Here is a 27,604-nt window from a genome sequence, read left to right as displayed (position 1 = left end):
ATCATAACTAGATTTTAACATGTCTGTGGTCAAATTTGGAGAATTAAATGGTCCTTTAGAACCTAGATATACAGATAGTCAGTTACCAATACTGAACATTGTTTTACTCTGTTGTGGTATAGACTCAAATAAAACAGTGACAAAAAGACTGTAACTGTGACTGTAAATCATTCATTTACCTGTCCAGATGACCTCTTGTGTTATAATATAAGAAGATGTGCTCTATTTATCCATACCATGTATCTGGTCACATGGTCCAGCTTTACAGAATATTATATCTAAGTTGTGCTCTTCTTTTGGCTCCCTGGCCCTCAAATTTCTCTGTCATCATAACTGGGAGAGGCTCAAATGAGAGGATGAGGTTCAAGTGAAGCATGCAAGGAGACACATTACCAAAAGAAAAAGCAACCAAAGTGTTTGTTGTGATATTTTGATACCATGGTAGCATTTACAGGATATTGTTTTATAGTGATATTATACAGGAAAACTGTTACTCAATAAGGCCCATTTACTAGTTGTTTTTCTCTTTCTCTGTGACCCAAGAATTAATGTGTAAGAATCACAGGCTGGTACCAAGGTCGAAAATACCACAGAGATCACTTCCTTATTCCCATCCTCCCTTCTTTATCTCCTAGAAAAGAGCTTGTTAAAGGCCAGGTGGCTTGTTTCAGAATTCACTAATGAAAGAACTCTGTATTCTATGTCTAGGAGTGTATTTTGCTGGGATGATCATAAATTGTAGCTGAACTGATAAACTATACAAAGGATACTTCTTTGCTCAGAGGGCAGGAAGACGCTTCCTTATTTGGTCTGTACCGGTTTGAACTGAGAATCTGCTGACACACGAACCTTTTTCCTCTATATAAACTGTTGTCTGATGAATAAACCTTTGAGTTGATTTTGGGAAAGCAACCTGAAGCAGTCTGTGTTTCCTTGTTCTCCCAAGCTACTCCCGACGTCGTAACTAACCTGCTGAACGGCATACCTGAGTGTTACTTTGAATAATTTTGAATCTTATAGGGTAAAGACAAAACTCTGCTTATAGGTGCCCACGCCTCGGAAGAAACCCGATCCACGGATGACCCGGGACGGAGATTTCTTTCAACTTGGTGTCAGAAGTGGGATCCGCTGACGAAGGTAAATACGTGTCTTTTCCATTTTTATAAGACTGTATTATACCTTTCTCAGTGACCCACAAAGAAACGGGATATGCTGACGAAGCTTTCCTTAGTGGCCCAGATAAATGGGATACACTGACGAATCTTCCTTAAGTCCCCGAATAAAGTAAATTAAAAGCAGAGAGACACAGGAAGTTGCCTGTTGTTTTGCGAGAAGTTGCTTGTTAAGTGAGAAGTTGCTCACCAAAAACAAAAGAAAAGATAAAATTGCTAGCAATAAATTAAAGTAACCTCAGCTATGCCACAGCAAAAATACTAACATAAATCCTTCAAGCGTGTAAACCCCTCTGGAAGTCACTGAACATGGGTCAGAATAATTCAAAGACCTCAGACAGGTCCGAGAAAAAATCTAAATTAACTGCAAAACCAAAAAAAATAAATAAATAAATAAAATATAAAATATAAAGTTGCAAATAACGGCTCAGTACTACTCCCACTTCCAGTTACATGTAACCCACGTCCGCGAATCGGTGAAGACTTCCATGAGTACGTCTCCCGAACATGTGGAAGTGCTTACGTGACTGATTTTGTCTACAACTTAAGAACTGTAAGTTTAATGCATTCTAATTTATTTCCGGAGCCCTATCCCGAACGATTAAAACCAGAAAACAGGTCAGTAGAAATGTTGAATACCATGTGCTATAAGAAAAGGAGTCTGCTTAAAAAACCCTGTAGAAAATATATGATAGAATGTCGTGACGTGATACATCGGATATTACCATTATGGAAAAAGGGACCGGAACCAGTTGTAGATGCTTTAACATCAAATAAAACTCCTAGTATTCATAAAACGCTTTGTGCACTGTTGGGCTAATGAGGCATGCATGCCAGAGGATGGAAATGATCAGATTTTCATTTCTACCTTTTTGAACAATATCCACCCTGAATGCTCTCAGTTGCTAAAAGTGACAGCTACTAATAATCTCTATGAACTGAGTAAAGATGCTTTTTTTTTAAGTTTGTAAAACTGAAGGCCAGTGCAGATCTTTTCCCTACTACCACGAAAGTTGCTGTGGAAAGATAGGACATTGGACAAGCTCCTGCCACTAGGCGGCAGCAGAGCTCTTCCAGTCAAGGTAACTGGCAACAACAAATTTAGCTCCGTTTTCCAGCAGCCGCAGACACCCAGAGCAAAAATGAATTTGTGTATTTCATTTAACACAAAGGGTGAAATGTTTGCTGACACTGATAACAGCTTATGTTTTTTCTGCCCTATGCACCGACATCATGGAGAAGGAACAGCCTCTGTGTCAGCTGGACGCCTCAGCAGAGAATGAACTCAACATCGTTTTGTCCGGTACTCCATGTCACACACTGTGCCAAAAAACGTGTACAGACGCCACTACCAGGTAATCGCATGACTGGGAGCCACACTTTTGTCTCTCTCACACTGTTCAACAACATGATAACTGCTCACACCAGTGATTTATTGACTGTACACCTTATCACGCACAGCTGAAACACAACAAGCCAGTATATGTCAAGCAATATCCCATTTCCGCCGAAAAAGCCGCAGCCCTAGATGTCATCATAGGAGATTTATTGATTACAGGAGTAATAAAGCCCACAGTATCTCCATATAACACTCCTGTCAATCCTGTGCCAAAGCCTAACAAACCTGGCGTATGGCGTTTCATACAAGACTTAAGGCAAATTAATGCAGTCATTATGCCTCTGCCACCTCTCAGACGTTCCCAGCATATTAACATCCATTCCATCCACAGCTACACATTTTACCGTGGTGGACCTGTGTTCCGCCTTTTTTTTTCTCAGTGCCTGTGCATGAAGACACACAGCCGATATTTGCATTCACACATAGAAATAAGCAGTACACCTGGACACGTTTGCCCCAAGGCATGATAGACAGCTCTGCGGCTTTCTCAATGGTGGTCCGTGCTACCCTGGACAGCTTCACTCCTCCGGAGGGCTGTACTGGATGACCTCCTACTCTGTGCTCCGAGTGAGGAACTATGTCAAACTGCTACACACATGCTTCTCCAGCACCTCCAACAGACTGGCCACAAAGCATCGGCAAAGAAAATGCAGTACTGTCAGACTTCTGTTCAATATTTGGGATTTACACTGTCACACGGACAACGTTCCATGACTGCAGACAGGGTCAAAGCTGTGACCTCTGTCCCTCGGCCCACTACACAGAAGGAAATGTTGTCCTTCCTAGGCATGGTGAACTATTGCAGACAGTGGATACCAGACTGTTCTTTTCATGACCACATTCAGCGTGACTGTTGTAAAAAAGACAAGCCTCCTCGAATACTGTGGTCCACAGAAATGACTGCCTCTTTCAATGCATTAAAAGGAGTGCTGACCTCCGCCACTCAAAGGTGCTGCCTGTGGTTGTTCAGGGGATGCCGGCCTGCCTGAGGGCAGTAGCAGCTTGCTCTATCATGATAAGGGACTGCGAGAAGCTCACACTCTCACATGACACTATTCTACACACCAATCATCAGGTCACGACCATTCTAGCAAACATAACTACACAACAAATGACTGCACAACGTCGCTCAGGTTATGAAGCTACACTGACTTCAACAGCAAATCTCACTATAAAAGCAAACAGCACACCCAATTCGCCAGCACACTTACTTATTCGTATGCTGTGTTCCTCTGACCGACAGGATGGTTCAGACGAGCCTGACGTTCATGATTGTATGACACGTATACTTCAGATCTGCTGACGGAAAATCAATTGCTAAATTCTGATTTTGTTCAAAGACTTTTTCAGGCTATACAGCTACCATCGGCCGTTGCAGTCGTTAAAACGAAAGGACACAGTACAGCTGACACAGACGAAGCAGCAGGTAATGCCCTAGCAGACGTGACTGCCAAAGCTGCAGCTGCATCACAGCTCCCACCTCCACAGGAAGTATTATCTGTGCCCCTACAGTTGCCACTTGTTACACTCCCAGACTATTTAGAAACAAATGTTGATTTAAAATTTATACAAGAGCAGGCCTCTGCATCTGATTACACCTATTGGGAGGATAATGACTGTACCTTAGATGACAGAGATGGCCTATACAAAATCTTGAGGGTTTGATTGCCCTCCCATCTTCCCTGCTGCCAGTCCTTGTCCGACATTTTCACGGTGTGAGTCATGTCGGACAAAGAGGGGTAATAGGGGCAATAAAATCAAGATTTGTAATTGATAAAACATCACATGCAGTAAAAAGCATATTAGCAACCTGTCTAACATGTGCACGAACTAATGTAGGGAGACCAAAAGCAAAACATCAGCATTTATCACAACCAGATTTTCCATTTCATACATTATGACTCCATCCGCAGCAACCAAATTATCTCCATTTGAAATAATCATAGGAAGACCATTTCCAACACCATGGTCAGCCTCCAGAGGGGCACCGCTATTGGAAGGGGACATAGACACTGCATTGTCCGACTATGTTCACAATCTGGTAGAAACACTGAATAATAACTATCAGAAAGTTTGTCTCTTTGTGAATGAACATCAAGGTGTGGCTTAAATCCCTCTGGCTTGATTGCCTGCAATAGGCTCCAGGTGTGCAGGAGCTGGAGGAGTTGGCCCTGCCCAGGGGCAGATCCCAGGTAAGTTCAGGGGCCTTATGGAAATTCCAGCTACCCACCGCAGACCATGGCAATTACATCTGAGGTTTAGGGAAAAATCTTCCAGTGTTCTATTAAACAAAGAGAAAGCATGGATCTGTTATTGATACCATATCTGGTCTGCTGAAGGTTTTCTTTGCCTCACTCTCATTTTGTTCTCTGACTCCTCTGTCATGTGAGCCTGAAGCAGTTGTCTGTTACTCATTTCCTCATTCATATAGCTGTTGTCAAACCTCATATCAGAACACATTAATCTACAGTTGATTAAAAACATTGAAATCCCACTTATAGATTAGCTTGCTCCCTGCAGACTCTTTAAAATGAGTGCTATTATCTTCCATCTATCATCAGTGTAAAGACAGTGATCTGTGGACACAGTGGATTCAAAACTTTATTTAAAACTGTAACTCTTGTTCAGTGATACTTTAACGTGCAGACTAGAGGAGGATCCAGGGACTGAACACCAACCACAGCAGCCTCATGTTCCACAATCGTCTTTGACTCATGCGTCTGCTCACATGTTTGAAAATGTTGTCCAGATGTGTTGATTTGGCTGAAAACAATGAACTGAATCTTACACTCAAAATGACACATTGTCAGCGAATGTATCTGCACACATTTCCTTCTTAAAATTTGATTAAGGAAACAGCTCAAATTAAACTACAGTGTTTTCTTTAATATGCAGTGACACCAGTGTAAATTCAAAGTGTCAGATTACAATATAAACAGATCATTTTGGAGGTTAAGTTGATTAACAGGAAAGTTGTGTTTTTTTTAGTTTTATCTATTTATTTTAAACAATAAAACTCTGATCAGACATTTCCAGATAATCAAAAACAGATCAGTTCAGTTTTTGGACAAGTCCTGAGTCAGCTCCTTTCTGGGTCTTTCTTTCCTTTTTACAGTTTCACTTCATTTTCCTGAACTTGGGATCACATTACTGCCTCAGTCTGAAGCTCTGTAACACAGTAAGGAATCTTTCATTTTTTACCTGCAGAAACAGCAAAAAATTTGCTTCATAGTTCAAAATAACAGAGAAAAATCTGGAATTGGGAAGGTGTGAACAAAGGAAGCTGACCAACAATCCATCTGACATCTTGTGTGTGAGTGTGAACAGAAAGTCAGAATATGAACTCATACTATGGTCAAGATATTAGAGGTATTAAGTAATTTATTTTGAAACAGTTACTAAAATGTTATATTCTGTAACTTTCTTCTGTATGTTTCTAGTGCTGTCTTGAAGTACGTTTTTCAGTACATCCTCATTTCACAGTTACTTCACCTACTTACAAACTCAGTTAATGTGTTCAATATTTATGTTTGAATGCTTAAATGTTCTTAAACGCCAAGTTCTTCCCCACTTTTAACTCTGCTGATCCTCTATGAATTATGGATCAGCTGAAATGTTTGAAAATGTTCAGATGTGTTGACCTGACTGAATATTAATGAGCTGAAGCTTCCAGTCAGAGTGAATCAGTGTGTCAGTGAATGCATCGTGTGTGCTTCATGGCTCCATCTAGTGGACTGATAGTAGAAGTAGAGCCGCTGATGGCAGCTTCCTCTGCCTCACACTGCAGAAAAGAAGCAGCTGATATTTGGACAGCACACATGATGGAAAGGAGGATTTCAGTTGATGTGCACATGAATGATTTGTGTTTCCTTGGAAGGTGAAGGTAGAAAGTGTGTGTGAGCTGATGTGGATGAGAATTCAGCAGCATGGATCAGTGTGAGGACAGACAGGAGGGAGTCCCTCCCTCTAAAACCACTCTGTGTGGGGAACATGAGAGCCAGACCAAAGCTCAGAGGTGAGATGACCATCTCTAACTGTCCATGACTCTTCTCCATGTCACAGCTTAGCACTCACATCACTGCCCCATCATTATTCACAGGAATCAACCTGGACCTGAACCCAGCTGTGTGTCCTTAAAGAGTGACGGATCAAAAGCGAATATTTTAGATTTTCAAAAAGCAGCATCAAATAATGCAGAGTAAGTGCTTCTCATTGTTTAGATTGGACTGAAAAATATCCCAGGGGACAAATTGTAATTCAGTTAAATTAAACTATATTTAATCAATTGAAGAAACTGTTAACTTTTTTTATTTAAAATTTTATTTTCTCTTTTTCTGTCGGGCTCCATTGCAGACCAGATTTTTCTGGAGCTGAATCCAGCTGTGTGTCCTTAAAAAGTGACTCGTCAATGTATATCCCTGTAGGTTTTAAGGAAGGACACCATTCTGTTGCAGAAAGGTAATCTGTATCTAAATGTTGAAATTGACTTCATTTATTTAAACAGTTTGACTGAATAGTCTCTGACATGTTTAATGTCAGGTCAGATCTGTTTCACACACATTTCTATATTCATGTTTAAAGTGGTGTGCGATGGAGTTTGTTTCAAAAACACAGCAGTTAAAGTGTAAGGAACCAATGCTGTAGCAGAGATGGTGGTGTTCAAACTACAATATTCAATTTAATATTTCAAAGTTCAACAATACTATGTACAATATAAACAAGTCATAATGAGGAGTTATAAAGTCTGATGGACACGTACAGGAATGATTTCCTGTAGCATTCACTGGTGGAATGAGCCTTTTCCTGAATGTGCTTTCCAACATGAAATGGAAAGGATGTGAAAGATTGTCAATCACTCCCATTTGTGTCATCCTTTGTGAAATGCCTGCCAGAGAGTCAAGCTCCACACCCACATTAGTGACCTTGTGGATCAGTTTATTGTCTTTTGCTATCCACTAACCTCCGTCTACAGCCCCAGCACACAGCAGAATAGAGACTGGCACTGGCCACAACAGACTCATAAGAAATCCTGAGCATCACCTAGCAAATGTTAAAGGACCTCAGTAATCTCAGAAAATAGAGAAAGCTTTGGCCCTTCTTGAAGAGTGTTTCTGTGTTTTGTGTTTTTTTAATGAAGTCCAGTTTATTGTCAGTCTGTACATGGCACTTGCCATGTTCCACTGACTGCACACAGACCCCATAGAAATAGTTCTCATTGGTTCTTCTGTTCCTCCTCATGTCCACACCCAGTAATTTAGTCTTTGCATTGAGTTGCAGATGGTTCTTCTCAGATCACATAAGTAAGTTGCCCAGCTTCAAAAACAGTTTTAATGCTGAAGTCTTTCAAGCAAAATACAAAAACAACACAGGGCTGGCAACAGGAATGCAAAAACTCTGAGTCACAGGGAAACCAGAAACCAAAGGAACACACAGCATGATGGGGGGGGGGGGGGGGGGGGGGGCACAACAAACGAGGGTTTAAAGGTTTAAATACATACAGTGGGGCAAAAAAGTATTTAGTCAGCCACCGATTGTGCAAGTTCCCCCACCTAAAATGATGACAGACGTCAGTAATTTGCACCAGAGGTACACTTCAACTGTGAGAGACAGAATGTGAAAAATAAATCCATGAATCCACATGGTAGGATTTGTAAAGAATTTATTCGTAAATCAGGGTGGAAAATAAGTATTTGGTCAATAACAAAAATACAACTCAATACTTTGTAACATAACCTTTGTTGGCAATAACAGAGGTCAAACGTTTACTATAGGTCTTTACCAGGTTTGCACACACAGTAGCTGGTATTTTGGCCCATTCCTCCATGCAGATCTTCTCGAGAGCAGTGATGTTTTGGGGATGTCGCCGAGCAACACGGACTTTCAACTCCCGCCACAGATTTTCTATGGGGTTGAGGTCTGGAGACTGGCTAGGCCACTCCAGGACTTTCAAATGCTTCTTACGGAGCCACTCCTTTGTTGCCCGGGCGGTGTGTTTTGGATCATTGTCATGTTGGAAGACCCAGCCTCGTTTCATCTTCAAAGTTCTCACTGATGGAAGGAGGTTTTGGCTCAAAATCTCACGATACATGGCCCCATTCATTCTGTCCTTAACACGGATCAGTCGTCCTGTCCCCTTGGCAGAAAAACAGCCCCATAGCATGATGTTTCCACCCCCATGCTTCACAGTAGGTATGGTGTTCTTGGGATGCAACTCAGTATTCTTCTTCCTCCAAACACGACGAGTTGAGTTTATACCAAAAAGTTCTACTTTGGTTTCATCTGACCACATGACATTCTCCCAATCCTCTGCTGTATCATCCATGTGCTCTCTGGCAAACTTCAGACGGGCCTGGACATGCACTGGCTTCAGCAGCGGAACACGTCTGGCACTGCGGGATTTGATTCCCTGCCGTTGTAGTGTGTTACTGATGGTGACCTTTGTTACTTTGGTCCCAGCTCTCTGCAGGTCATTCACCAGGTCCCCCCGTGTGGTTCTGGGATCTTTGCTCACCGTTCTCATGATCATTTTGACCCCACGGGATGAGATCTTGCGTGGAGCCCCAGATCGAGGGAGATTATCAGTGGTCTTGTATGTCTTCCATTTTCTGATGATTGCTCCCACAGTTGATTTTTTCACACCAAGCTGCTTGCCTATTGTAGATTCACTCTTCCCAGTCTGGTGCAGGTCTACAATACTTTTCCTGGTGTCCTTCGAAAGCTCTTTGGTCTTGGCCATGGCGGAGTTTGGAGTCTGACTGTTTGAGGCTGTGGACAGGTGTCTTTTATACAGATGATGAGTTCAAACAGGTGCCATTCATACAGGTAACGAGTGGGGGACAGAAAAGCTTCTTACAGAAGACGTTACAGGTCTGTGAGAGCCAGAGATTTTCCTTGTTTGAGGTGACCAAATACTTATTTTCCACCCTAATTTACGAATAAATTCTTTACAAATCCTACCATGTGAATTCATGGATTTTTTTTTCACATTCTGTCTCTCACAGTTGAAGTGTACCTCTGGTGCAAATTACTGACGTCTGTCATCATTTTAGGTGGGGGAACTTGCACAATCGGTGGCTGACTAAATACTTTTTTGCCCCACTGTAAGAGAAGATGAGGCCATATTGGAGACATCTGGGAAGAAACATACAACTAAATCTGAAAGAAGACAGACTGCCAAAATAAAACAGGAAGTAACAGTATACAGAACACAGAAATGCAGACTTTACACAGGGAATGAAAAGTAAACTAAAACAAACAATACAAATAAACTAGGACAATAAATTGAACCCAGAAATTTTTAACCACTTTAAAGATTGCCTGAGGAAATAAAAACAACAAGGAAACATTTCAAAAATGTACAAAACTTAAAAATACCACAAACTCACCAAGATAAATTCAGATTTATCTTGGGTGACTGGAAATTAGAATAGAATAGAATAGAATAGAATAGAATAGAATAGAATGCCTTTATTGTCACTATACAGTTGTACAATGAGATACAGAGCATCTCCTACTCAGTGTAAACATGCTGGGGGGGGGGGGGGGGGGTACAGTTCTGCAGCGCTATGTACATATAGACAGTATTAACATAGGGAAAAACATATGTAATATGTAATAAATAGTGTTATGTATATACAGTTGAGTTATTGCACATAGAATTGGTATTGCACAGTGGTGGTCCATAGAGGAAGTGGGAGGTGGGGGGCTGTGTTATCTGTGCATGTGTGAGTTCAGGGTGGTTATCGCTTTGGGGAAGAAACTGTTTTTGAGTCTGTGGGTTTTTTTGTTGATGCACCTGTAGCACTTCCCTGAGGGAAGCAGGCTGAACATGTTGAAGCCAGGGTGGGAGCTGTTCTTGATAATGTTTGCTGCTCTGGTGAGGCAGCGGGAGGAATAAATGTCCATCAGGGAGGGGAGAGGGCAGCCGATGATCTTTTGTGCTGTCTTGACCACACTCTGAAGCCTCACTCTATCTGCTTTGGTGCAGCTGCCGTACCATACCGTGATGCAGTAGGTTAGCAGGCTCTCAATGGACGAGCGGTAGAAGGTCAGCAGCAGGTTGGAGTTCAGCTTGTACTTCCTGAGGACTCTCAGGAAGTGCAGCCGCTGTTGGGCCTTCTTGATGACCGCTGAGATGTTTCCTGTCCAGGAGATGTCAGCAGAAATGAGGACACTAAGGAACCGGAAAGTGTGGACCCTCTCCACACACTCCCCATTGATGTAGAGGGGGTCAAATTCTGGGGGGAGGTAATCCTTGATGTGCTGAAGGACTAGTCTATCAAAGCATTTCATGATTACCGGTGTGAGGGCCACAGGGCGGTAATCATTCAGGCTGGAGATGGGAGACTTCTTCGGCACTGGGATGATTGTGGCTGATTTTAGACAGGATGGGATGGCTGCCTGATCCAGTGAGAGGTTGAAGAGTCTGGTGAAGATGAGGGTGAGCTGGTGTGCGCATGCTCTTAGTACCTTGCCAAGTACTCCATCTGGACCGGCCGCCTTCCTGGGGTTCACTGCTAGGAGCACACGTCTGACATCGTGCTCTGTTACAGTGATTGGAGCGGTGCAGGAACCAGGTGAGGATGAGGATGGGAGCAGGGCTGAAGCAGATGAGTGTTGCTGTTGTGGTGTTTCAAAGCGGGCGAAGAAGCTGTTTATTTCCTCTGCCAGCTGTCCACTCGGGTTTTCTGTTTTCGCAGTACTGCCTCTGTGGTTGATGATGTCTTGCATTCCCTGCCACACCTCTCGTGTGTTGTTGCTGGACAGGTGGGACTCGATGTTCCTTTTGTGGTCTGACTTGGCTTTTTTAATCCTCCTTTTCAGGTCAGCTCGAGCAGCCCTGTACAGAGCTCTGTCACCTGACCTGAAGGCAGCATCACGGGCTTTGAGGAGTGAGCGGACCTCGCTGGTCATCCAGGGTTTTTGATTTGGGAAAACCCGAATGCTTTTGTCCACTGTCACATTTACAGTACAGAACTTGATGTAGTCCAGTACTGATCCTGTGAATGTTTCTAGGTCCTGGTGTTCAAATATGTCCCAGTCTGTCTCTGTGAAGCAGTCCTGTAGTTTGGAGAGAGCATTTTCCGGCCAGGTTGTAACAGTCTTTGTGGTGGGACTGGCACTGCGCCTGAGGGGGGTGTAGGCTGGGGAGAGCAGGAGGGAGAGATGGTCGGACTGACCGAGGTGGGGGAGGGGTATGGCTCTATATGCATGCTTGATGTTGGAGTAAACATGATCTAGAGTGTTTTCTCCTCTGGTGGGACATTTGACATGCTGACAGAACTTTGGGAGTACAGTCTTTATGTTGGCCTTATTAAAGTCACCTGCAATTATGTGAACACCGTCTGGGTGGGCCCGCTGCTGTTCGTTAATGGTGTTCAGCAGGATAGAGAGCGCCGTGTTTACGTTGGCATCGGGTGGAATGTACACAGCCATGATGATCACTACTGTTAGCTCTCTCGGTAGAAAGAAAGGCCGGCATCTTACCGACATGTACTCGAGGTTCGGGGAGCAGTGACTGTTTATAATTGTCCCGTTGTTGCACCAGCTTTCATGCACGTAAATACAGAGCCCTCCCCCCCTGCTCTTACCGGAGTCCTTTGTCCTGTCCCAGTGGAGCAGAGTGCGGCCTGCTAGCTGCACGCTAGCATCGGGTATTCCCGGGTAAAGCCAGGTTTCAGTGATGATCAAGGCACAGCAGTCACGAACATAGCGATTTCCCGCTAGTTGTAATTCCAGGTCGTCCGTTTTTTGCACAAAGGATCTGGCGTTGGAGAGATAGAGGCTCGGCAGAGGTGGCTTGTGTGGTTTGTTTTTTAGCCTCAGCATAATGCCGGACCTACGACCCCGCTTTTGCTTCCTCTCCCTCCGTCTGCGCCTCCGCCTAGTCCCAATAACAATCCACGGGGAGCCCGGTGGTCTAGCTATGTGATCTGGGATGTTATGCGTGTGAAGAAAGTCCAGTGAAACAGATGTTTGATGCTGGTCACCGATGTCTATGAGGCTCTGGCGGGTGTAGCAAACTTTGAAAGTAGAGCCGATAGTGCAGAAAAAAATAAGAAAGACATACAAACTAAGCAAACTAAACAAAAAAAGGAGTACTGAGACGGAGAACTGTAAGCCGCTGCAACAGTGTGCGCCGCCATCTTGAAAAAGGTTTGACAGTAATAGCTAAAACAAATGTAAAAGGGAATTAGATCATGAGGAGACAAGGTTGTATGTTGAAAATATACATTAGACAGAAATATGCCTCTTCAAGACATTTATAACATGTTTAGAACATATTTAGAAGAAATGGTACAATAATTGACTACAAACATAGACATTTTCTGATAACTGGAAGGTGACCTGTGAAACCAGTTATACATACAGATAGAGAAGGACTTTTATCTTAGCTGAAACTAATGGAAAGCTGTCAGGACAAAACTAAGCTTAGCTAACATTTTCAAACAGCTGCAGACTGAGCTGCTGATTATCAATGGCATTATCAGGACTAGTAAAAATTTACAACTAAAGGGAGTCATCTGATTCACTGCTCACATTCAGACCTCACTTCATGAGCGTTTAGCTTGTGGTTGACTCTGTATGAACAGACCTGATATAAACTAATTCTTCATGATTCCTCCACAGAGTGGACCAGGAAAGCTCAGAGGTTGCCAGAGATCAGTCTGACCGGCAGAATCACGCACATCTGGACTCCATATTTAGGGTCTGTACAGGGTGTGAGGGTTACTCAGACCATGGCTCAGATTGGTGGGTGGATGGGATGTTGGGATGTGCCTGTGAAGGTTCTCAGTCATCCAGGTCATCTTAGTCTAAGGAGCTTGGAAAGAAAAGTGTCTGGACTTCTTTAAGTTGCTAGAAGATGTTTCACTTCTCATCCGAGAAGCTTTTTCAGTTCTAGGGTCAAATGGTGGAGAGTCCCAGATCGAAGCCCTCGAAAGAGTGACCTCTTTCCAGTGTTCACATTTTGGACAGAGTAGACAGATGGTTTGAAAGCGGAGTGGAAGAAGTCATCTTTGTCCACTGTGAACAACCATCTTCGAACAGAGGCGGTTGCATATGACACCAACTGTCTGCCATCTTTGAGATCTCTTCCCATACGCCTTAACGTCCACTCACATCCTGGGCCATCTGACCTCAGGAATCACTTGGTAGGGTGGGGCTGGTTTCACTATGGGCTCACCCAAAACTAGGGATGGGTACCGGTGTCCGGTGCCATCATGGCACCGGTTCTGACATAAACGGTAGTAACCAGACCGAAAAGCAGCGCACATTTCGGTGCTTTATTTCGGTGCTTTATTTCGGTGCTTTTTTTTTCCTGAGCTGTGATACACTTTAGATTCTAGCCAATCATTTTACGTTTCCAAGGATAGTAGGCGGGCCCAGGTACGTACGTTCTTTTAGAGCAGAGCTACAGATTAAAAATGCCCAAGGCTAAGCGGTCAAAAGTCTGGCTGTACTTCACAGCAAAATATGCAAACTCAGCAGCCTGCAACAAGTGCTTTAAGCTGATACTGTGATACTGTCAAAGGAGGTAACACCTCAAATCTGATGAAACACCTGGCGACGCATAGCGTTTTTTTAAAAAGCCGAGAAATGCGCCGTATTTGATAGCTTTTTGTGAGACCTCACACCGAGCACATCTACTGCGGGTGGGTTGCCAGTTATCGGACCCGGAGTTAGCAACATCCCCCAAAAACACGAAGAGGAGAGTCCTGGCCCCTAGCCCTGCCAGTGTAGCAGAAATGATGATGGATGATGATGGCAGCAGCAGCCGTTCTTCTCTGCGTGAGTAGCTTAATGTTGTTCGTGTGTAATTCACGTTGAGTAGGCTAACCACGTTATCACATTAATGCATGTAAGGTGAACTAGCAAACATCATCATAGCTACATGCGGCTGTCTTCTTGTTTGATGGCAGATACTCCCTTCACCCTGGCCAAAAAGGCTAAAATGACCAAAGAAAAAGTGGAAAACAGTTAAACATGAGAGGTTTTTGGACAAAGTTTGTGTTTTTTTTCCATTGTTTAAGCACTGCTTCCAGCTAAGAGTGATACCATATATGCCCCATAGCTGCAGAAAAGGCTAACATTGTTATCTTTTTACAAAAAAACAGCTGAACATGAGAGGTTTTTGGACCAATTTTGTGTTCTCCATTCTTTAAGCACCGGTTTGAGCACCGTTTAAGCACCGGCACCGTTTCAAAAGTACCGATTTGGCACCGGTATCGGATAAAACCTAAACGATACCATCCCTACCCAAAACTTTGGCTGATGGTGACTACACCCATTTTCACACCTTGGCTCATGTGATTAGGTAGAGGATAATTAGGGGGTCCATTGTCCCTCTTGAGGAGATTCTCCCACAGGGCTTAAATCTGGGACTCTTCACCATTTGACCCTAGAACTGAAGGAGCTTCTTGGATGAGAGGTGAAATGTCTTCAAGCAACTTAAATAAGTCCAGACACTTTTTGTCTTTGGTGGCCAGATTGGAGGGCACTATGATAAAATCCAGTGAAGACTTTTGGCATTGGTTTTAAAAACACAGCAGACTTTATATGCCTTGTTCTTATACACACAAGGTGTCTCTGTTCACTTTAGCAAAATCCAGCACCAGTGTTGGGAAGGTTACTTTTAAAATGTATTCCACTACAGATTACAGAATACATGTCCCAAAATGTATTTTGTAATGTATTCCGTTACATTACTCAATGAGAGCAACGTATTCTGAATATTTTGGATTACTTCATATAGTATCATGCTTTTTACAACTACATGAATGTACTATTGCTGTGTGATTTATTACTTTTACTGAAGGTTATTTGCCATATCAATTCCAACTAGACCATATAATAGCTTACTTACAACTGGGCTCGTTAGGCCATCTTTTTGACTGCAGTCGTTATTATTGTATTTATATGCTTCCATCTCCTGTTTCTGGTCGGTGACAACTCGTACTTTTTGACTCTCCTTTTTCTCCCTCCCTTGTGCTGACAGACATGTAAGCGGTATGGCAGTCCATTCTCCCTGTAGCACGGACTGCACTGCCCATGAGGCTACATTCTTTAGGGCCATGCCTGTAACACTCACAAAATAAAGAAGGTATAGCCTAACATATGAAACAGGAAAAGAACGTTGTGTAATCCATTTATTTCGACAAAGTAACTGTATTCTGAATACCACCTTTTAAAATGGTAACTGTAACGGAATACAGTTACTCATATTTTGCATTTTAAATACAGTGGCTTGCAAAAGTATTCGGCCCCCTTGAACTTTTCCACATTTTGTCACATTACAGCCACAAACATGAATCACTTTTATTGGAATTCCATGTGAAAGACCAACACAAAGTGGTGTACACGTGAGAAGTGGAACGAAAATCATACATGATTCCAAACATTTTTTACAAATAAATAACTGCAAAGTGGGGTGTGCGTAATTATTCAGCCCCCTTTGGTCTGAGTGCAGTCAGTTGCCCATAGACATTGCCTGATGAGTGCTAATGACTAAATAGAGTGCACCTGTGTGTAATCTAATGTCAGTACAAATACAGCTGCTCTGTGACGGCCTCAGAGATTGTCTAAGAGAATATTGGGAGCAACAACACCATGAAGTCCAAAGAACACACCAGACAGGTCAGGGATAAAGTTATTGAGAAATTTAAAGCAGGCTCAGGCTACAAAAAGGTTTCCCAATCCTTGAAAATTCCACGGAGCACTGTTCAAGCGATCATTCAGAAATGGAAGGAGTTTGGCACAACTGTAAACCTACCAAGACAAGGCTGTCAAAGGAGAGCGCTGATCAGAAATGCAGCCAAGAGGCCCATGGTGACTCTGGACGAGCTGCAGAGATCTACAGCTCAGGTGGGGGAATCTGTCCATAGGACAACTATTAGTCGTGCACTGCAAAAAGTTGGCCTTTATGGAAGAGTGGCAAGAAGAAAGCCATTGTTAACAGAAAACCATAAGAAGTCCCGTTTGCAGTTTGCCACAAGCCATGTGGGGGACACAGCAAACATGTGGAAGAAGGTGCTCTGGTCAGATGAGACCAAAATGCAAAACGTTATGTGTGGCAGAAAACTAACACTGCACATCACTCTGAACACACCATCCCCACTGTCAAATATGGTGGTGGCAGCATCATGCTCTGGGGGTGCTTCTCTTCAGTGGGGACAGGGAAGCTGGTCAGAGTTGATGGGAAAGAAGAATGGGCAAGAATTTCAGTCTGTAGATGTGCAAAGCTGGTAGAGACATACCCTAAAAGACTGGCAGCTGTAATTGCAGCAAAAGGTGGTTCTACAAAGTATTGACTCAGGGGCTGAATAATTACGCACACCCCACTTTGCAGTTATTAATAGTATTGATTTTCGTTCCACTTCTCACGTGTACACCACTTTGTATTGGTCTTTCACGTGGAATTCCAATAAAAGTGATTCATGTTTGTGGCTGTAATGTGACAAAATGTGGGAAAGTTCATGGGGGCCGAATACTTTTGCAAGCCACTGTACGTGACGCTGGTACCTGTATTCTGTTACTTCCCAATACTGTCCAGCACTGGCATTAGTGCAGGAAAGTTATTCCACCTCAGTTCACAAAACAAATTTAATGAATTTATTTAGAGCCCAGCATGTCTGAGTTAGAGAAATGTGAAATTCAGCAGTTACTCAGAATATTCCGAGTTGTAGTTGTGTTGCTTTAATTGCTTGTCTTCACGTCTGGTTATGGATTTGTCCACAACCATACTTAAGATTGTAGGACAACGAAGGACTAGACGACAGCAGCATTGCAGCTTTAAACATCTTTCATTATCTAGTTTTCCAGAGTGCCGCTTTCCAGTTGCTCTGCTTCTGTAGCACACACAACTCCCTTCTCAGGTCCCGACAACATCTTAAACAGGGGAGACATGATTATATGATGGGGTTAGGTGTGTGAGACAGCCTCCAATGACACTATACCCTGAACCCACCACTCTACCTTTCCCCTGCAGCTAGCCACAATCCAGAACCTGCCACTGGCACCAATAAAGCTTATGGAAAAGTTATTAATGTCACGGCTGAAACAACACAACCAGTGTCCTGTACACACACCACAGAGTCCAATTTGCTCACTGTGATGTTTTTCACTGCCGGTCTGTGGTCAGCAGTCCCAACTGAAGCCACAGGAGTGAGTTGAGGAGTTGTGTGATGATGACGGTGGGGGCACCATCTTTTCCGGGATGAAGTGTTGGGTGGTGTAGCAGTGACCAGCGACGGCGAAGCTACCCGTTGGTGCTGGGAATACCAAGTGGCAAGAGTCTCTAGGAAGGCCACAGAATCCTCTTTGCCTGGGCCATCCATGCCAAACAGATCAAACTTAAAGGTCGCTCTTAAATCCTTAATAATGCGAACCAGCTCCCTGACATCCAGAAAGTTCTGAGGAAAAACAGTGGAAGACAGGAAGGCATCCAAGAAGACGACTTGAATGGGTTTCTTTGGAGTGTCCGAGGCGTGGATGACTGCCCGGCAGTAATCCCATAGCTGTGTGAGCAATTTTCTCCTCTGTGAAAGAGCCTGAGTCTGCTGGGTCCAGACTCAGGTTGGTTTGTATTGTCATGACTGCCGGGTGGTGTTTGTGAAAAAGGATCCAAAATGCAGTCTAAGGCTGTGATGCAAGTGACTGTTTATTTACAGAGTGACATAAACAGAAAATGATGAGCAAAAACCTAGACTGGGGAAAACTAATGACAAACCAAAAATACATGACACACACTGAGCACAGACCGACGCCCACTATATATACACACACAAGGTAATTAGGAAATGACACACAGGAGGGAAGCATAGCTGATCCTAATTCACATGATGACAGGGAAACGCAAGCTGAACACAATGATGTCACATATGGATCTACAAAATAAAACAGGAAGTTCCCAGGCAGTTTAACAGAATACAAAATCAGAATGAAACTAGAACATGAGAAAATAATAATAATCATAATCATAATCACAAAACGCTGGGTCCTTGACCTAGGACCATGACAATTAGTATTTCACTGGTGTGACTTCTGAAAGTCACAGCATTTTTCAACAGCAAAGGAAAGGAAATGGAAACATTTGAGGGTATTTTAATTTGTTGATTTTTAAAAATATTACTTAAGAGATTTCCTACTACTAGGATGTAAAGTCAAATTACGAGAAAGAGTAGTGATCATGAAGGGAAATTCTGATTGCATTTTATATGTGGTACAGTTCAAATTATATTATAGTTTTAGTTAGCAACCTGTTGTCTTAGAATGGAGTAGTATATAATGAAACCAACACCCCATTGTTTAGGCATTATTTTTTAGTTTGAGAGACACCAAAATATGATATTTGTATTGGAAACATTCTGGCTGAAGTCCAGTGTATCCAACATTGATCTGATGATTCACTTCATGATTTCACACTGATTGAATCATTCATATTCTATTCTATTCCAGCTGCTGGAGGAAAACATTGTTAATTTTGTAAAGATTGAGCTGAAGAAGATTCTGAACATTCTGGGTCCAGATTACCCAGAATGCTTAGAGAGTAATAGGGAGGATGAAGAGTTGTTGAAGGCTGAGAATGAAAAGCAGATGAACAGCAGCAGAGAAGCATTTGTGAAGCTCACTCTGCACTTCCTGAGGATGATGAAGCAAGCGGAGCTGGCTGATCACCTGGAGAGCAGTAAGAGGGTTACTCTAAATATTTAAAATGGTAGTAGAATAACATTACATTTGCGATCTCATATTATATATCTACTTCTGAAAGCAGAACTTGTTGATGTTTTTATTTCAAGGCTATATCCTCTCTGTGTTCTTTAAGAAATTCCCAGCATATGCCGGAATAAACTTAAATGTGCTTTAAAGAAGAAGGTCCAGTGTGTGTTTGAGGGGATCGCTAAAGCAGGAAACCCAACCCTTCTGAATCAGATCTACACAGAGCTCTTCATCACAGAGGGAGGGACTGCAGAGGTCAATGAACATGAGGTCAGACAGATTGAAACAGCATTCAGGAAACCAGACAGACCAGAAACATCAATCACACAAGAAGACATCTTTAATGCCTCACCTGGAAGAGATGAACCAATAAGAACAGTGCTGACAAAAGGAGTGGCTGGCATTGGGAAAACAGTCTTAACACAGAAGTTCACTCTGGACTGGGCTGAAGGCAAAGCCAACCAGGACATCCAGTTCATATTTCCATTCACTTTCAGAGAGCTAAATGTGCTGAAAGAGAAAAAGTTCAGCTTGGTGGAACTTATTCATTACTTCTTTATTGAAACCAAACAAGAAGGAATCTCCAGCTTTGAAGAGTTTAAAGTTGTGTTCATCTTTGATGGTCTGGATGAGTGTCGACTTCCTCTGGACTTCCGCAAAACTAGAATCCTAACTGATCCTAAAAAGTCCACCTCAGTGGATGTGCTGTTGATTAACCTCATCAAGGGGAAACTGCTTCCTTCTTCTCGCCTCTGGATAACCACACGACCTGCAGCAGCCAGTCAGATCCCTGCTAATTGTATTGACATGGTGACAGAGGTCAGAGGGTTCACTGACCCACAGAAGGAGAAGTACTTCAGGAAGAGATTCAGTGATAAGAAACTAGCTAGCAAAATAATCTCCCACATCGAGACATCACGAAGCCTCCACATCATGTGCCACATCCCAGTCTTCTGCTGGATCACCGCTACAGTTCTGGAGGATGTGCTGAAAACCACAGAGGGAGGAGAGCTGCCCAAGACCCTGACTGAGATGTACATCCACTTCCTGGTGGTTCAGGCCAAAGTGAAGAAGGTCAAGTATGACGAAGGAGTTGAGACAGATCCACCTTGGAATCCAGAGAGCAGGAAGATGATTGAGTCTCTGGGGAAACTGGCTATTGATCAGCTGCAGAAAGGAAACCTGGTCTTCTATAAATCAGACCTGACAGAGTGTGGCATCGATATCACAGCAGCCTCAGTGTACTCAGGAGTGTTCACAGAGATCTTTAAAGAGGAGAGAGGACTGTACCAGGACAAGGTGTTCTGCTTTGTCCATCTGAGTGTTCAGGAGTTTCTGGCTGCTCTTCATGTCCATCTGACCTTCATCAATTCTGGAGTCAATCTGCTGGAAGAACAACAAAAAAACACCCAGACAGAGAATCACTTCTATCAGTGCGCTGTGAACAAGGCCTTGCAAAGCACAAAAGGACACCTGGATTTATTTCTGCATTTCCTCCTGGGTCTTTCAGTGCAGACAAATCAGAATCTCCTACAAGGTCTACTGAAACAGACAAGAATTAGTCCCCAGACAAATCAGGAAACAATTAATTACATCAAGAAGAAGCTCAGTGAGAGTCTGTCTGCAGAGCAAAAGATTAACCTGTTCCACTGTTTACATGAACTGAATGATCGTTCTCTAGTGGAGGAGATCCAAAGGTCCCTGAATTCAGGAAGTCTCTCTACAAATGAATTGTCTCCTGCTCAATGGTCAGCTCTGGTTTTTATCCTACTGTCATCTGATGACCTGGATGTGTTTGACCTGAAGAAATACTCTGCTTCAGAGCAGGCTCTTCTGAGGCTGCTGCCTATCGTCAAAGCTTCTGAAAAAGCTCTGTAAGTTTTAAACTGTTTTGCTTTAAATACACTGCTATATATTCACTAGCAAAGAAAAAAAATATCTCAAGATTCTTTTGATGTCTCACCAGACTTAGTGGCTGCAACCTTTCAGAGATAAGCTGTGAAGCTCTTTGCTCAGTACTCAGCTCCCAGTCCTCTAGTCTGAGAGATCTGGACCTGAGTAACAATGACTTGAAGGATTCAGGAGTGGAAGTGCTGTGCCGAGGACTGGAATCTCCACACTGTGAACTGGAAACACTCCGGTCAGGGTTCTAAAATGTTTTAATTATGGTGATTTAAAATCTGGTTTGCATTGAGTCAGGCTATGAGGGAATGTGTCTACTGGAATTTATCAAAGTATCTATTATTATTACTTCTGTAAAGTAGAACCTTCAGTGTTTTATTATTATTATTATTATTATTATTATTATTATTATTATTATTATTATTATTATTATTAATATTATTAGTCCACTGCACCACACTTCTTTATGAGTATGTAATGTTTCTGCAGCCTGTCAGGATGTATGATCACAGAAGAAGGTTGCTCTTTGCTGACAAAAGCTCTGAGCTCCCCTTCCTCACGTCTTAAAGAGCTGAACCTGAGCTACAATCATCCTGGAGATGCAGGAGTGACTCTGCTTGAGAAATCGAGTCAGGAAACTCTCAGGTATGGAGAGACTTGTTTGTAGCCAAAGATTATGTGTAATAGAGAAGATTTTCTTTTCTTTGCTAAATCTCTCTCTCTCTCTCTCTCTCTCTCTCTCTCTCTCTCTCTCTCTCTCTCTCTCTCTCTCTCTCTCTCTCTCTCTCTCTCTCTCTTTCTATATATATATATAGAAAGAGAGAGAGAGAGAGATTTAGCATTGGTATTGCTCTCTTTTCTTTGAAAGAGAGCAATACTGTTTCTCTGTTTGGTGTTTCCTTTCTTTCTCCACAGTCAGTCTTGTTCCACGTCTGTTTCTCCCAGTGCCATACCTTTGTGTCTTAGTGTTTGTGTTCATAGTTATTATACTTCCTGTTTTATTTTGACTGTTTATTTTTGTTTCACCTGTTCTGTTGTTCCAGCTGTGTTCTCCCCTGTTTTCCATCCGCTATCCTCTGTGTACTTACAGTATGTCCTCTGTCTTCCTCTGCTTGGTGTCACGTTGGCCCCATTGCTCTGTATTTCCATGTCCTTCTTGTTTCCCTCTTTTGATTTTATCTCCTAAACTCAGAAAAAGAGCACTATTGAACACTAACTTTATTTTGGGCAGATATCAGAAAGCCAAAGTTCATTACACGCAGTGAGAAAAAAGTAAATGTGGAAAATATTATAGGCGGGAGTTTTCTTTTAACATGTGATACTAATAAATGGCACATGTGGATTATTTCTACTGACTGAAGCACCTCCCTAAAAGTAATGAGTCGGGGAACTAAAGGGTCATACAAATTTATCTTTACATGAAATGCTCTTCACCGGCTCCCTTCGCGAGTGATGGGAGAAGGGAGCCGGAGATCGACAGACGGATTGGGGCTGCAGCTGCTGTAATGCGGACGCTGCACCAGTCCGTCGTGGTGAAGAGGGAGCTGAGTGTAAAAGCGAAGCTCTCAATTTACCGGTCGATCTACGTCCCTACCCTCACCTATGGCCACGAGCTGTGGGTAGTGGCCGAAAGAACGAGATCGCGGATACAAGCGGCGGAAATGAGCTTCCTCCGAAGGGTGGCTGGCCTCTCCCTTAGAGATAGGGTGAAAAGTTCGGCCATCCGGGAGGGGCTCAGAGTAGAGCCGCTGCTGCTCCACATCGAAAGGAGTCAGCTGAGGTGGTTCGGGCATCTGACAAGGATGCCTCCCTGGGCGCCTCCTGGGTGAGGTGTTCCAGGCATGTCCCACCGGGAGGAGGCCCCGGGGAAGACCCAGGACACGCTGGAGAGATTATATCTCTCGGCTGGCCTGGGAACGCCTTGGTATTCCCCCGGATAAGCTGGAGGAGGTGGCTGGGGAGAGGGAGGTCTGGGCCTCTTTGCTTAGGCTGCTGCCCCCGCGACCCGGCCTCGGATAAGCGGTTGAAGATGGATGGATGGATGGAAATGCTCTTCAATACACATATGGATTAAAGTGTATATCTGAAAATCTTGGCTCTTCCTTTATCAGTGTCTAAAAGTATGAGAGTGATGTAATGTCCATGTGTGCATGCTGAAAGAGACTGTGCTGGTCTGACCCCCCTCCTCCTTTCAGGGTCATTCTGGAGCCTGCTGGAGTACGATGGTTGAGACCAGGTCTGAGGAAGTGTAAGTGTGTTTTAATGTGATTCATGAAAACAAAGCAGCACACATTCAACCATCTTCAAACTGTCACATCACTCATTCACATCTGTCACCATCAAAGTGTCAATCAATGAACAGATGATGGATCAATAATTGCAGCTGGACTGTGTTTGTTCTCGCCATCAGATTCCTGTCAACTCACAATCGACAAAAACACAGTACACAGAAAACTCAAACTGTCTGATAACAACAGGAGGGTGACACGTGTGGAGGAGGATCAGTCATATCCTGATCATCCAGGCAGATTTGATGGTGATTGTCAGCTTCTATGTAAAGATGGTCTCACCAGTTGCTGTTATTGGGAGGTTGAGTGGAAAGGAGAGGTTTATATAGCGGTGAGTTACAGAAGAATTTCAAATAACGGAGACAGCAATGCCTTTGTCTTTGGAAGGAATGATCAGTCCTGGTCTCTGTTCTGCTCTGATGTTAAGGGTTACTCTGTCTTACACAGTAACACAGAAACATATCTGCAATCCTCCTCCTCTGTCTCTAACAGAGTAGCAGTGTATGTGGATCATCCTGCTGGCACTCTGTCCTTCTACAGAGTTTCCTCTGACACTCTGATTCACCTCCACACCTTCAACACCACATTCACTGAACATCTTTATCCTGGATTTACAGTCTGGTTTCCTGGTTCCTCAGTGTGTCTGTGCCGAGTTGAGTGTACAGAGTGTCCTCCTGTTAGAGAAACACTTTGACTGTTAAACAGATAGTTCAGTCTGTACATGTCTGTCTCTTTCAGTCAGAAACACAGTTTCAGATAATCAGTCAGTTGTAAATATTCTAAATGATTCCTTGTAAACATCTTCCTCTTCAGCCCTTTAAAGGTGGAAGCTACAATTATTTCAGGATCCACATGTTTTTTTTCCTGTTTTTTTACACTCAAAGCTTCACATTGAATATTGGTATGTTGTTATTGGTAGGTTTACTACACCAACTGTCTGCCATCTACAATCCAGTTTTGAGCCCACTCAACTCCTGGGCCATCTGACCTCAGGAAGTGTGTTTTGAGTTATGTTCAAAAAAGATCTGGAATTAAAACAGGACTACAATAGTTAATTCACAGTGAATTCAAGACTACTTTAGGCCACCAATTCCCACCAATTTACTCAGAACCAGAATCTTTTTTTCAAATTGTAAAACATCAAATCAGACTAAATGTTTATTTTTTTGATTGAAAAATATAAAAAAAGATATTTGTTAAATTTAAAAGTAAAGAGAGAAATTGTTTGTATTTCGTAATTGCAAATGGCACCAAATTGTATTCAAAATTGAGCCACACTTATGGAGGTCCACAATACTTTTCCTGGTGTTTTGGTTCATATCTCTTGATTTTCCCATGACAAAGAAACAGGCTCTGTGTTTTGGGGGTGCCTTATATGGATCCACAGGTGTGCCACCAATTTAATCACATGGCCTCTACTAACCTATCAGAAGCTTCTTAAACTCTTATTAACTCTTATTAATTAACAATAAACTTAGTGTATATGTACTACTAAAGTTGATGAAAGTGATAAAAAATAGACAGCCCTCTCTTTTTATTCTGACATTTAACTAATTCAAAAGATGCTTCAATATTTATTTATCTAAAACAAAACAAGTTTACTCTAAATTGATGTTTAACAGCAAAAAAAGTTCTTGTTTTTCCCTTAAGTGTATGTAAATGTCTGGTTTCACCTGTGAACATAATGCTGTGTATTGAAATTCCTCTTGTTTTGCATAGAAATATAGAAATATTGAACAGCATACAAAGCATAATATATAAAATAACATCTATCTGAGTTTTTTCTTTGAAAGAAGCTCCTTATGGCCATTGTTGTGTTCATCAGTACATAACTGAAACCGATTTAGAGTGCTTTATTTAGCCATAGAGGGTAACAACTGAAAATATGAAATAAACACACATGTAAGCTAAGACCAGTGTTGGGTGTAATGTGTTACTAAGTAACGCGTTACTGTAATTAAATTACTTTTCCACTGAAAAAGCAGAGTAACTAATTACTGTTCATTTTTAGGTATTTTAATTACAGTTACTTACAATGTACTTGCGTTACATTGTAAAATAATTAAACTCGCTGAATATCGTTGTTTAATTTCAATAATTTGTCTTCTAAACGTAGAAGTAAACTCTGCCGCTTTAACATCGCTGTAGTGCAGCTGCACGTTATTTTGCACCAGTTTGCTGCATAGTCATATTCTAAAGCGGAAGATGTCGGACTTGGCTGAAGAGAGTGGCTGTTTTATGAAATGGAAATATTCCCGTCTCTTCACTTTTCTGAAACAAGCAGACAAGAATATTACAGTAATATGTAAGCTATGTGCTGGGGAGAAAAAACTATCGGCCGCTGTTAATAGCGCGAGTAATCTACCGAAGCGCCTGACACGAGAGCATAGACGAACACTTCTGAGTGATCCTTGTTCATCATCCATGGATAACAACGCGGTTGATTTTACTTAAGCACGAAAGGCGTCTGAAGGTGAGCTTAAAAAAATGATTGCAGGCTAAATTGTGGAAGAGATGCTACCGCTGCGTACTGTAGAGTCTCTGTCTTTATAAAAAGTTATTTATTATTTAAAGAGTTTAATTTCTATTGTTTGCCCACTCATTGTATATAGCTATTTTAAGAAGTATTTAGTTAAATTACTTATTTAGTAATTAAGTTACTTTTCTGACACAGTAATTAGATAAGTATTTAAATACAATATTGACTAAGTAATTAGTAATTAATTACTTTTTTAAAGTAACTTACCCAACACTGGCTAAGACTCTCTAAAAAACAGCATTGTTGTTGTTCGGCTTTTCATTTCACCATTTGTTGGTTCACTCGAAGAGCAAGTAGCTTAATATGGGTCAAGTAACCAGTTTGATATCAATCTTTTGTGATACAACATCATATTTACATTGTAAAAGTACAAATGATTTGCTTTGGTACTTGGTCAAACTTAAGCTCTCCTCTGTCTGCCTGGCTGCACTTCTCCTACAGCAAACTCGCAGGCAGCAGCTTCTCCCCCCTCCCTCACATGCGTAAGTGCTGTGCTCAGTCACCTAGTGCCTGAGCTCGGATCATACCAAAATTAGGGGGAATTTACGACTGTGCGCTATGTGCTTCAAATATTGTGTGTATAAGTTTTGTTTTATACAGTTGTCAGTCAGGCATCTAACTATGAAACAAATTACACTCCAAAAGGCTTCCGAAAAAATGACCCAGGCTTAAGCCCAGCAAGCCACCCTCCCGCTCCACCGATGGCTTCATTAAATATACTTCTTTATTTTCTGTGACATATAATTGATTTGATGGGTAATTGTGATGTTAAATATTTAGATACGGTTAACTTTGGAGTTATGTTGGGAAAATATCACATACCTGTAATGAACTCCTTGTGTTTATGTAACATTTGGTCTTTATTTAGTTCAAGCCACTGAAAACTGTGGAAACAGTAAATAAAAGTCTGAATGATATTCATGTTTTAGATCTTTGCTTTTCATTTCTGCCATTGTTAAAGAAGCTATACTCTTCTGTTCCCATCTCATTTCAAAGCATTACTTGTGTTCATAAGATAAACTACATGATGTCAGTGTAGCCAGATGGGCTACTCTCCATCCCTGGCTCACTCACTCGCTCTCTTTCTCCCTCTTCCTCTCTCTTCCTCTCTCTCTCACTGCTAGTCAGGTTGTGTTGGGTGGAAACACACCTATAGTTTAATTGCATTCTTGGCGTTCTCGACAAAATACACACTTAAAGTAGAAATTTTAATTGAAATTAAATGTTAGTAGTACACTCATCATGAACAACCAAAACCAGTGACAAGTGAACTCAATTGCAGAATCCAAACACGAACCACAGAGAATGGAAATATTTATTTTCACACTTAGAGGATTTATGTTGAAGCAGGGAAATGCAGGGGATTTCAGTAATTACACAGAAAAAGGAGAGGAGCAGTCTAAGAGGGGAGAGATCACAAAATAATTGACTTGTGACCTAGGATGTCCTGTTGCAATGTGCACTCATGGACATCATTAATTTTGAACACAGTGTTCATTATGGACACATTTTGATTTGCACAGAAGTCCAGTAATAGAATCAAATGTCCCACACTCAGAAAAATTATGGTTCTTAAATGGTTCTTCAG

General features: G+C 42.2%; 1 protein-coding gene across 1 annotated transcript; it reads left to right on the top strand.

Moving 5' to 3' along the window:
• Window positions 1-18,582: 18,582 nt before the first annotated feature.
• LOC308393697 (protein NLRC3-like) lies at window positions 18,583-24,171 on the top strand (the record flags this gene model as incomplete). Its single annotated transcript, XM_080877655.1, has 7 exons — window positions 18,583-18,603; window positions 19,027-19,255; window positions 19,394-21,161; window positions 21,254-21,427; window positions 21,679-21,834; window positions 23,385-23,437; window positions 23,600-24,171. 7 exons carry the CDS (start codon window positions 18,583-18,585, stop codon window positions 24,169-24,171), a joined length of 2,973 nt encoding a protein of 990 aa, XP_080733781.1.
• Window positions 24,172-27,604: the final 3,433 nt, after the last annotated feature.

Source organism: Rhamphochromis sp. 'chilingali' (genome assembly GCF_963969265.1).
Source record: "Rhamphochromis sp. 'chilingali' genome assembly, chromosome: 3".
NCBI lineage: Eukaryota > Metazoa > Chordata > Actinopteri > Cichliformes > Cichlidae > Rhamphochromis > Rhamphochromis sp. 'chilingali'.
Note: the sequence above shows the minus strand (reverse complement) of the source record. Positions and strands in the feature narration are given on the sequence as shown.